The sequence below is a fragment of the Moschus berezovskii genome, chromosome 20, assembly GCF_049115385.1.
Source record: "Moschus berezovskii isolate FMDL1 chromosome 20, NW_MosBer_1.0, whole genome shotgun sequence".
NCBI lineage: Eukaryota > Metazoa > Chordata > Mammalia > Artiodactyla > Moschidae > Moschus > Moschus berezovskii.
The window spans coordinates 44910822-44923986 of NC_142479.1; the positions used below are offsets into that span (position 1 = coordinate 44910822).

Below are 13165 nucleotides of genomic sequence, written 5' to 3' on the forward strand. Positions count from 1 at the left end.
TTTTCTAATTATAAAAATAATACATTTTAATCATTAAATAGAAAAAAAGAGAAAAGTTGAAATTTTTATTCATACTCTTATCACCATTCTGTTTTTAACAAAACAGAAGTTATAATGCCCTCATAATTTTACATTTTAGGATTGATATTAAATAGTAGGCCTGAAATAGTCTTTGAGACATAGTATGTTAATGGCTCCAATAGAAAACAGCTTAGGTAGCCAACAATTAAATTATGTATGAAAGAACGTTATGCGTTAAAATACTGTTTTTCAAAGAGTATTTCATGATGTGGGATGACTATACAATGTTAAAATTTTTTAAAACATAAAACATAATAGTATGTATACCATAATCTGGCTATATCATTGAACAAAATCTTGGCATGAATCTCTAATTTTTTAATAGTACAAAGTACACTTACTAGAAGATGAATTAATGGGTTGAAGGAAACTCTGATTTTAATGTGTATTACAAAATTGCTTTCCAGCAAGTTTCTACTCATCCATAGTCTACTAACAATATACGGAGTATCTGTCTTCTGCATTTTTGCTGACCCTATACATCATCAGTTTTCATTTTTGCAAATTTGAATGAGTCAAAGAAGTTTACTTCATGCCTTAGCTTGCATTTGTTTAGCTTGCATGTTTATCATTGAGTTTTAATATTTTTTCTTACATACAGTGGATCATCGGTATATCCTCTTTTGAGATGTATCTGTCATGTGACTAATTCTCATTTTAATTAGGGTCTTCTGCTACTGTGCTGATTGTAAATGTTTAAACACACAAGATATCTGGACCAAAAAAACTGCAGAAAAGAAATTTAAATTATACCCATCTTATGGAAATCAGTCATCACTGAAAGGAATGGTAAGGTAAGAAATTTAATCTCCTCTGGAATTAAGCTGAAACTCCAATACTTTGGCCACCTCATGCGACGAGTTAACTCACTGGAAAAGAGTCTGATGCTAGGAGGGATTGGGGGTGGGAGGAGACGGGGACGACAGAGAGTGAGATGGCTGGATGGCATCACCGACTCGATGGACATGAGTTTGAGTGAACTCCGGGAGTTGGTGATGGACAGGGAGGCCTGGCGTGCTGTGATTCATGGGGTCGGACACGACTGAGCAACTGAACTGAACTGAAGTGGCTGTCATTTTAAGGGTTCATTAAAGTGGGAGTGGGGAGGGATGTAAAACAGACCAGAAATCCTCAAAATGATCCAGATCTCAGAGAAAGTACGGAAGGACTTCTGATCCCCAAAAATCAATTCATGATAAGTTAATTTAAAGCGATCTCATTAGTGTTCTATAGACCTCTCTCAGGGTTTCTGCGGTTCTGTGTATTTGTGTGCACTTGTGTTCAGTGGGGAGGAGGCACAATGAGAAGTTACAGTGTCGGGGAGGGGTCTCCAGCAAACCCTCCAACCCACTAGATTTCCAGCTCCTCAATACTCTAATCTCTTCTACTACAGATGCCATAAAATAAGACCTACTGGAAATGCTTATCACTTGGAAAATGAGTTATACAAACATGGAGTAAAATGGTGTTAGCCTTGCCCATCCACATACATACAACTTCTCAAATAATTTGTCATTTGCACATCTTCAAAGACAAAATGTTTTCTTTCAATGGTAGTGCACAGAATGGGGTCGGGGTAAGTGGGGGGAGCAACATACATTCAGAGGGTTAGCGGTAATTAGCTCTTCACTCAGAAGCCTAATCAGAGGCCAGTAACCAGATGAAAGGCTGCCTCCAAGACCACAACTGGCTCAACCTCCATCCCATTTCTCTATTTAATCAAACTCATTCCATCTCCTAAGAAGGTCTCATTTGATCATTTCACTGTGCCCCAAAGCAGAATCACCACATGCACACAGAAGGCATTTCATGACATAGGCTAAAAGAACAGCTTATCTTTTTTCTTTCAAACAATGTTTAGGTTAGACCAGGGACAGAAATGACCAAGCAGACTACTTAAGAGATGAGAAAATGGCATTTTCACCATAAAATACTGTGTGTCCTAAGAATGTCACTTTTTCATACTGTTCATGGGGTTCTCGTGGCAAGAATACTGAAGTGGTTTGCCATTCCCTTCTCCAGTGGACCACGTTCTGTCAGAACTCTCCACCATGTTTGGTGGGAGAGCTAGACTACATGTATGTATGGATGGATGTGAGATAAAGTAATGTATGGATGTGAGAGTTAGACTATAAAGAAAGCTGAGCACTGAAGAATTGATGCTTTGGAACTGTGGTGTTGGAGAAGACTCTTGAGAGTCCCTTGGATGGCAAGGAGATCAAACCAGTCAATCCTAAAGGAAATCAGTCCTGAACATTCATTGGAAGGACTGATGCTGAAGATGAAACTCCAATACTTTGGCCACCTATTGTAAAGAACTGACTCATTGGAAAAGACCCTGATGCTGGGAAAGATTGAAGGCAGGAGGAAAAGGGGACAACAGAGGATGAGATGGCTGGATGGCATCACCAACTCAATGGACCTGTATTTGACCAAGCTCCAGGAGTTGGTGATGGACAGGGAAGCCTAGCGTGCTGTAGTCCATGGGGTCACAAAAAGTCAGACACAGCTGAATGACTGAACTGAAGAATGTTGCTGCATGAATGTAGCCTGCGAGCAGAATTTTCTTTTTTTTTTGGCTGTGCCACTGGGCTTGCAGGAAGAGATCTTTGTTCTCCAACCATGGATTTTACCTCAGCAGTGAAAATACAGAGTCCTAACCACTGGACACCAGAGAATTCCCAAATTCTTTCTACTTAAATGGCTGTTCTGAAAAATGTGTGAAAAATAGCAGTGGTTTTATCATCAATGAAACTTGTTACAGATATATTGATAGGGGCTTGGCTCCTACAGGTTAAGTGAAATATACTGCAATAGATAAAAGATCTTGACAATTCAATGACTGGGTTATAATCCTTTTAATAAAGTCTTATATTTACCTGAAGAGGGGCTTCTGTCTCCATTAAAGCCCTCTCCAATCTTTTCTTAATGTCAGTTAGTTCATTTGTCTCTCCAATCATTGCATCCAACTCATGAATGATTTCAGATTTCCAAAACCCTATGTCGTTGACTCGTTCTCCCAAATTTTGGGTGGAGTCTGCCTGGGTTTTTCTCGTTTGTTGGTATTTGTCTTGAATCAAGCGAGATGTGTCCACCCTTAGTCTCTCTGAATTGTGTCGGGAAGTGTTGGACTCTTGAAAGTTGGTTAGGTTGGACCTGTACCAATCATCAGGCGTATACCTGGTGAAGAGGGTGGTTCTGTTGGAGACAAAAGGTAGCATGGTGCTCTCGGACACCCTCTGAGATCTGGTGCAGTACGGGTCCAAGGTTGGCCAGTTGGAGGCTGCTTTGTAGTATGTGCTTGGTCTCCAAGGCAGACTCAGGCTATGGGTCAAATTGTAGTGGGGGAAGCGATCCCTGTAGCTTGAAGCCATGGTACTGATGGCTGGTAGGAAATTCGTTGGTGTCGGTCTAGGATGGGCATAAGTTGCTGTTAAGGTAGAACCTAGAAGCTCCATGATGCTCAAACACTATTTGCAAATCTCTCCTGTTTAAAAGAGGTCAGGGGGAGGCAAAAATAGATAGTCACATAAATTAACTTAGGCAAGAACTTACACATAGAAGGTCACATTTGGCTTACTATAAGTAGCAGTGATAACGCATTAGATATTTGTTTTAATTTGATGTCCACCTTTACTAGTGACAACATACCCTAATTTTTTTTGAACTCTGTATCTCTAGACTGTATTCAAATCACATTTTTGTAGATTGGCCATTTGAGTTTTTGAAATATTATCCCTTGGACTGCAAGGATATCCAACCAGTCCATTCTAAAGGAGATCAATCCTGGGGGTTCATTGGAAGGACTGATGCTAAAGCTGAAACTCCAATACTTTGGCTACCTCATGCGACGAGTTGACTCACTGGAAAAGACTCTGATGCTGGGAAGGATTGGGGGCGGGAGGAGAAGGGGACGACAGAGAATGAGATGGCTGGATGGCATCACCGACTCTATGCACATGAGTTTGAGTGAACTCCGGGAGTTGGTGATGGACAGGGAGGCCTGGCGTGCTGTGATTCATGGGGTCGCAAAGAGTCGGACACGACTGAGCGACTGAACTGAACTGAACATTGTCTTGTAACAGATTCAAATCAAGAGCCTGAACCATGCTTTTTAACAAGCTGGGTTCAAATCTCGGCTGAGCTCTTTACTAGCTGTGACACCTTGTGCAAGTGATTTACCGTCTCAGTGCCTCATCTCTAAATTGGGAATAATCATAGCAATCACTGCTTTGGATTGCTATAAGCAGTATTAACAGCAAGGGGCTGCTGCTGCTGCTGCTGCTAAGTCACTTCAGTCATGTCCGACTCTGTGCGACCCCATAGATGGTAGCCCACCAGGCTCCGCTGTCTCTGGGATTCTCCAGGCTACTTGGTAGTATTCCCCCGCCCCAGCCCACATCAAGCTTCCTAAATAAACATGCAATCAGAGTAGCAATGGCAAGTATGCAAACACAGTTCAAGGAAGTACCCTGATACCTTTTCCTGGCAACTTGCCACCTCCAATATACACAGAAATGTAACTCAGCCCCTGCAGGGCTATGAGGATTGAGGAGGTCGAGGCTGAGTGTTTGGAATACTTAGCACAGTTCTGGGCACAAAGTAAATACTCAATAAATGTTAACTTTAAAAATCACTAGTGTAGAGGAATAAACAAAGTAAAAGATGAATATCCATTCTTTCCCATCAAAAAACTACTCCTCAGAAGTATACATTGTGAATAGTTCATTAATAGTTTTATCTTTCCAGATTTTTCCTTTTCTTATACTAACACATATACTATTTTCAAATCTACATACATCTCCCTAACATACATACGCACAGGGCTTTTTAATACAAAAACTGAATCATCTTAATCATTATATGTATCATTCCAATAACATGCATTTTTTAAAATAAATGTATTTTGGATCTCTCTCCTTATTAAAACATATAGACGCACTTCATCCTTTTGGGGGGCTTCCCAGGTACTGCTAGTGGTAAAGACCCATCTGCCAATGCAGGAGATGTAAGAGAGACAGGTTCAATCCTTAGGTCAGAAAGATCCCCTGGAGGAGGGCATGGCAGTCCATTCCAGTGTTCTTGCCTGGAGGATCCCATGGTCAGAGGAACCTGGAGGGCTACAGTCCATAGGGTCGCAAAGAGTAGGACACAACTGAAGTGACTTAGCACACCCTTTTTTACCAGCTGAAAAGTATTCTACTGTCTGGAATTTGAGGTCACTGTCAGTCCACAAAGCCAAGGATGTCACAGACTATGATATACATTTCAGCATCTAAATGTCACTCTACTTGGAGGTCATGTCTATGGACTCTTTTACTGAAAATAAAAATTAATATCAGATCCAATTTTGTAGTCTGCTCAAAAAAAAAAAAAACAGACAAACAAAACAAAAACAAGTTCAACAATTCTTTAAATAGCTGTTTTGACACCATTGGTACCCAAACCACAAAATGATCTATTTGTCGAACTGTGGCTGAATCAAAATCCACTCGGACCACATGTGATGAAACAGCTGCCCACTGCCATAGGTGGTGTCCTCCACGACACTAGCTCCCTGACTATTTCCTAATTCTCCCCTCCCTCAGCCCCCGAATGCCTTATACTGGCCAAGCTTAGGTTACATTACAACAGAAAAAACAAAAGCCTTAACAACCACTTGCCATTGTGAATCTCTGTTTGAAACATACTGCTTTTTGAAAAAGCAAATTCAAAGTAACTTGAGACCTTAGGGTCCTCATGGCTACTTTTAGTTTCAACCTCTTCCTCAAGTCCCATATAGAAATAAACTGGTCAGTTTTCTTTGCACCAGAAGCTTCAAGTAAAGACTGGACCACTCTTGATTGACTTTTTTTAATTACTGACAACAATGAATCAAAAGTTAATGTCACACTTGGTTCTTCAACCATGGAATTCCAGGTGTAGAATTACTGCATACATTTAATCAGCACCTATGATGTTGAATCTTAAGGCATTTCAATCCATGTTTGTCAAATATTGAACCATGAGTCATCCACTCCAAAGGGTGATATGTGAAAGGCTGAGGTTCACAAGCCAGATAAGACCTATGAATTGATAAAATCGATACGGCTTGTAAAAGCATCCAGTGATATTTTTAAGTTAGAGATGGGATATAATTTAAAACCTGGAATCTGAAGTATAAACTCAGTTGTTTAAAACGTTCCCAGATATAGAGCTCCTCACATATGGCAGTAAGTTTCACGTGAGAGACAATATTCTCTCTCTATTCCATACTCCAGTATTCCATATTCTAACTCCAGTAGGCCATCTTATCAGTCATGACTGTGCTCAACTGCTCAGTCGTGGCTGACTTTTTGTGACCCCATGAACTCTGACCTGACAGGCTCCTCTGCCCATGGAATTTTCCAGGCAAGAATACTGGTGTGGGTTGCTGTTTCCTATTCCAGGGGATCTTCCTGACTCCAGGGATCGAATCCATGACTCTTGTGTCTCCTGCATTGGCAGGTGGATTCTTTACCACTCCACCACCTGGGAAGCCCTGTAAGTCATTTCAGTTCAGTTCAGTCGCTCAGTCGTGTCCGACTCTCCACGACCCCATGAATCACAGCATGCCAGGCCTCCCTGTCCATCACCAACTCCCGGAGTTCACTGAAACTCATGTCCATCGAGTCGGTGATGCCATCCAGCCATCCCACTCTCTGTCGTCCCCTTCTCCTCCCACCCGCAATCTTTCCCAGCATCAGAGTCTTTTCCAGTGAGTCAACTCTTCACGTGAGGTGGTCAAAGTATTGGAGTTTCAGCTTTAGCATCAGTCCCTCCAATGAACACTCAGGATTGATCTCCTTTAGAATGAACTGGTTAGGAAGACCTAATAAAAGACAGCAGCATGGTAATTTTTTTCCCCACATTGGCCAAGAAAATTAAGAATGTCATGGCCCCTAAAATACTTAACTCAAAATAGATTTCTGCCTTCAACCAGGATAGAGCAATAAAAAGTAGACTTAGCCTCTTCCAACTAAAAAACTAGACAAAATATATGCAGCAACTGTTTTCAGGCAGCACAGGACTCCAATCCCTGAGAGAAGAGAAACAAATATGGTGAGCCCTCTGATCACCCGGAGGCAATTTCCAGGCCATGGGGAAAACAGATGAAAACCAAACACAGCCTGGAAGCTCTGACCTCAATTTGTGAGTTTAGGAGGAGGCCAGAATTTGGAAAGTCTGAGACAGCTGGAAGTTGTGATGCAGGATTCTGGAACAAAATGATTTATGCAGAAACAGAGCTCCATAAATCTATGTACAGTCCACTTGAGTCTTTGCTGAGTAATAGACTGTACAGACATCAAGAGACATTCCACAGACCTTAGCAAAGAACAATGGCAGTGTTGTTAGCTGAACAATTCCTAGAGCCAGAGAAAGCACAGAGACATTTTGAACCCAGAACAGTTGGAATAGAGACCTGTTAGTGATCACCTGGTGGAGAAGGCAATGGCAAGCCACTCCAGTACTATTGCCTAGAAAATCCCATGGATGGAGGAGCCTGGTAGGCTGCAGTCCGTGGGGTCGCTAAGGGTCGGACACGACTGAGCGACTTCACTTTCACTTTTCACTTTCCACTTTCACACATTGGAGAAGGAAATGGCAACCCACTCCAGTGTTCTTGCCTGGAGAATCCCAGGGACGGGGGAGCCTGGTGGGCTTCCATCTATGGGGTCACACAGAGTCGGACACGACTGAAGTGACTTAGCAGCAGCAGCAGCAGCAGTGATCACCTGGAGCATTCGGTGGAGACCCCAGAGAGGTCACACATTAGAATGGGACTGACCTATCTCTAGAATGAAGGTACTAAAGACTCTAGCAAGGCTTGAATACAGGCCTCAAAGAACTGAAGCTAACCCACAAGTGAAGTGTCTGACAACAACAAGATACTGAAACATACAATATCACAATGTCCAGCACCCAATCAAAAACATCCAGACATGCCAAGAGGCAGAAAAATGTGACCCACAAATAGGAGAAAAATCAGTCAACAGAAGCAGGCATAAAAATGGAGGAGATGTAATGGAGATAGAAAACTATGTACAAATATTTAAAGAAAGATGAGAACATAATAGAGATATGGAAAACTTAAAAAAGAACCAAATGAAACTTTAAGGATAACGTGAAATAGGTCACCAATCCAGGTTTGATGCATGAGACAGGGTGCTCAGGGCTGGTGCACTGGGATGACCCAGAGGGATGGGATGGGGAGGGAAGTGGGTGGGGGGTTCAGGATGGGGAACACATGTACACCCATGGCTGATTCATGTCAATGTATGACAAAAAAACACTATAATATTGTGAAGTAATTAGCCTCCAATTAAAGTAAATAAAATTTTTAAAAAAAAGAAACTTTAAGGATAAAACATACAATATATATTTTCACAATTTCACTGGATTGGATTAATTGCAGAATAGACACCAGAGAAGTAAAGATTAGTGAGCTTAAATCTAACCAAACCAAATCACAGAGTTTTTTAATTAATTGAAAAAAATGAAAAGGGGCTTAGTAAACTACGGTATATCAAGTGGTCTAATATCATGTACTCGGAATGTCATATTAGGAAGAGAGGAGACAAAATATCTAAAGAAATAATGGCAGCAATTTTTCCAAATTTGGTGAAAACCATAAACCCCTAGGCCTAAGGAGCTCCACACACTCCAAGAGGATAAGTACATGCCTGTTTGTCTGCACACACCCCACCACTACCACCAGCTCCTCAAGACTCATCTTAATAAAAGTGCTGAAGGTCCACAATAAAGAGAAAAAGTTTAAATCAGAGGAAAAACACATTAGGTAGGCAAGAAAAAAAACAAGTGAAGAATTCTTCTCAGAAGCTCTGCAAGCCAGAAGACCATCAAACAACCTCTTTAAAGGACTGGAAGAAACTGTAATCCTAGAATTCTATTCCAGTGAAAGTATCCTTCAAAGATGAAGCTGAAAATAAACGTTTTTCTTAGTAAAAGAACAAAAGCCAAGAAAATTCAGCAGCAGCAGAACTGCAGTAAGAGACTTGGTAAAGGAAATTCTTCAGGCAAAAGGAGATTATACCAGATGGAAACTTGGATCTGCCCAAAGGAATGAAGTGTCAGAAATGTTAAGTATGTGTGCTAATAGGAAAAAAAAAAAAACCCTTTTCTAACTTTTAAATTTCTTTAGAAGATGGTTGTTCAAAGTAAAAATAATAAAAAATGTACTGTGAAGTTTATTATTAAAAAACAAAAGTTGTATGATAATAATAGCACAAATGATGGGAGAACTGAAATGGAAAAGTACTACTGTAAGGTCTTAGGATTGAATGGAATAATGTTATTTAAACGTATACTGCAATAAGTCAAAAATGCCTACTGTAAACTTTAGAGCAGCAGTTCTCAAAACATGATCCAGGAAACCATAGGCTTGCTTCAGACCTCCTCTGGGGTGACAAGGTCAAAATTATTTTTATAGAAAATACCCAGATGCAATTTGCCTTATTCATTCTTGTTCTCTCACAAATGTACACTAGAGGTTCCCAGAGGTGACATGATAAGTCCTAGCATGACAGACAATACAGAAATAGATATGAGAGCTAGATAAGAGAAGTTTTAAAACTTTACCAAAAATGTAAAACACCACCACTCTTCTCACTAAATTTGTTTCAGAAAACATGGTTTTTCAATGGAAAGCGTTATTTAGGCTACTATCGAAGAGGCTTTCGTCGTTTTTTAAAGAGTTAGTATTTTTAATTTCTCAGTTTTAATTTCTAATAAGTATCAACAGTGTAATTAAATTAAAGCTCTACAGGATATGTTCTCTGACCATATCAGAGTTAAACTAGAAATCAATAGTAGAAAGGTATTTGGAAAATCTTCAGAAAGTAGGAAACTAAACAACACACTTCTAAATACCCTTTGGGTCAATGAAGAAATCACACAGGAAATAGAAAATATCTTGAACTGAATGAGAATAAAAAACAGAACATATCCAATTTATGAAATGCAGCTAAGTGTATTTTGAGTGAGACTTTTAGCTTTAAATGCTTATACTGGAAAATAATGAGCTAAAATCAATGATCTACACTTTCATCATAATGGCTAGCAAAAAAAAAAAAAGAGAGAGAAAGCAAAGTAAACACAAAGTAGAAGTAATAAAAAGTCAATGAAATAGAAAATGAACAAATTTTTGGAAAGCAATGAAATCTTAACAGTAAAATTGATAAACCTCTTGCAAGACTGACCCAGATTTTAAAAAGGAGAAGACAAAATACTACCAGAAATGAACGAGGGAATACTACTAAAGACCTTGCAAACATTAGAAAGTTAATAAGGTGCTATTACTAACAACCTTATGCCAAGGAATTTGACAACAGAGAGGAAACAGACACAATTCTTTAAAGACACATCCAACCAAAATAAACTGGAAGAAAAAGGTAACCTGAATAGCTGTATAGGAATTAAAGAAATTGAATATGTAACTTAAAATCTTTCTTCAAAGAAAACTGCAGGCCCAAATGGGTCCAATGATAAATTCTACCAAAGTTCTAAGGAATAATATCAGTTTTTAAAAGCCCATCACTTACTTGGGTGATGTGCCTTTCACAATATTTAAATTATTTTCTAAATTCTAACTCAGCTTTTTCCCAAGAGGCCATGAGCAGCACATACTAAGATCATTAACTGATGCTATAAATATCTCATATTTGTAAGCAAACTAAACAAATTCTTTGGGAAGATGACTGAAAATAGCTGTGGAAAAATTCATCCCCTAAATCATGCAATTGTTTTTTATTTTTTGCCTTTAGTCATGACCAAAAGGCATTTTAAGAAATAAGACCTGTTACAAAGTCAAATACAGTATTTGACTGTATTCATTGAAGGTGGGGTCAATAGTTATTTACATACTGGAAAAATGCTATAACAGTCTTCTACAAATATTAACATGCTAAAATATAATTAATCACACAGAGATTGTAAGTCCAGGAAAGCTCTATTTAAAACCCAAAAAGTGGCCTCAAGTTGGAGAAAAACATTAGCACATTTAGGCAAGGCTTTAAGATCATAAATATTTTAATGTATAAAAACCTATAAATTATAGTCTACAGAAGGCATGACAAGGACAGAAACTTTCCATGAATTGTTTCACACCTTGTCTCAGATCAGTGGCCAGCACAGACTTGAAAGAATCACACAAAACCTCTGTTCCTTTGGCCATATGTATTTAATTCCAATTTCAAGCTGAAACAGAAATAAAACACTGCCCCTAACACATTAATAAGTACCAGACTTGAAGAAATTATATCATATTTCAATGTTTAAGTAATTGCTCCCTATGCATATATTAAATAAGAATGCAGGAAAAGTTTAATAACTCTTTCTTCTAAAATAAAATCTTGGTAAGAAACTCTCTTCATTGCTTGTGAGAGTATAAATCACTACACATTGAAGAACTACACATAGGGCAGTATCTATTAAAGTGGAAAATGCACATTCTGTAAAAACCGAAATTCAATATATAATATATATACACACACAAATACAAAACCCCAAGTTTGTCTACAATTAGAATGTACAAGAATATGCTTCTAGCAGTTTTTTAAAGGGAAGAGTCCGAAAGTCCATCAACAGGAGTACGCATGCGTAATTTGTGGTAAATTCATGCCAGAGTTATCACACAACAGTTAAAAGCAATGACCTAGAGCATGCATAGAATGATATCATTATATAACTGTTCAAAAGGACACTATATGTTGGTTTCTGGATAAATACCTAAGGAGTAAAAGTATAAAAATATGCAGAGTATAAATAAACACTATATTCTGGTAGGTGGGGAAGGAGAAAAAGGACATGAAATTCCCAAGGGACACATACACGGCCTCTTCCCTGTCTGTAACAGCTGTTTGGTTTTTTGTTTGTTTGTTTTTTTAAACAAGGCATACATGCATGCTTGAACACTTTATTTTGTGAAATATTTTCTTTTAAAAAGAAAAAGAAGATTTTATCAAAACACTTGGCCTATAAGTCAAACAATTTGCTTGCTTTTTTCACAACAGTCAAATGAGTAATTTTACCCATTTCTAAAATGTTTATTTACCTACACCTACACAAGAATCCAGGGAGAAAACAGGGACTTGGTGTAAACTGTCAAAATACAAGTGAGCACGTCATAGCCAGAGCTAAACAGAAAAGGCCATGGACAGTGAGCAACTGCCAAAATCTGAATTTCAGCACCTCTTTGACAGGCCAGGTGATTGGTTGTCCAGCCCTCCCCTTGGCTGCATTATGAAGACCTGGGTAAGGAATCCGAGAGAACAAGGACCAGGGTTGGGGCACGGCACAGGTAACAGGTGTAAGATATTATACTTAGAGCCTGGGGTTCTGACGCCCCCTTCCTGGTTCTGCATTTAGAAATAACTTCTCAATCCTTGAAAAGCATCAGAAATATGCATTAGGAAGGCTTAGGGGACTGGATAACGGTGCCTGTGCGTTTGTATGGTTTTTATTTGGAAGGGTGGGAGGAGAGAAGTGAAGATGGACGGGGAGGTGAGAATTCCAGGGTTTCCAAGACCTCACCCCGAATTCGGAGCCCAGACGTTGGAGCCCGAATCGGGGCGGGGGCGCTGTAGGGGTCGTCCCAGCGGCAGTCAGGAGCCCACGGGATCACTCACCTGTCAGGGGTGCCGGGCAAGGGGCAGGGAAGCGGGCGGTGGGTGGGAGTGGTCGCAGCGGGAGGGGTAGCAGCCCCACCACCTACAACCCTCTGAGGCTCGGAGGACCGGCCCCGCCCTGGCCCCGCCTCTCCCGCCTGTGACGTCAACGCCCACGAACCACTCAACGGCCGCCGCTGCGGGCATGCCGAGGCAGCCGATTGGCCGGTGGAGAGAAAGAGGCGGGTGGTGGGAGCTGGAGGGAGGAGGGAAACCCGGCGGGCTAGTGATGATTGCCATGGACGCTCTGACGCCTGGTAACCACGGCTCCCGGGAGACCTCGAGGCGAGAGGGGTGAAGGGGTAAGGGATTCCCCGCCAGATGTTGGTGGTCCATTGTAGGAATGCTGACAGGCACCCACATTTCCACCTGCTTCGCTC

The 13165-nt window shown here is 40.3% G+C and overlaps 1 protein-coding gene across 1 annotated transcript in view; it reads right to left on the reverse strand.

Moving 5' to 3' along the window:
- The window catches only part of TEKT3 (tektin 3), a 34955-nt gene extending 22094 nt beyond the window's left edge, over positions 1-12861 (reverse strand). The window contains exons 1-2 of the mRNA XM_055396609.2: positions 12747-12861; positions 2961-3568 (exon numbers count right to left, since the gene is read on the reverse strand). Of these exons, the coding sequence (XP_055252584.2) occupies positions 2961-3539 (579 nt within the window). The 5' untranslated portion in view covers positions 3540-3568; positions 12747-12861. The remainder of the gene's footprint in view (positions 1-2960; positions 3569-12746) is intronic.
- Between the last annotated feature and the right edge of the window lie 304 nt (positions 12862-13165).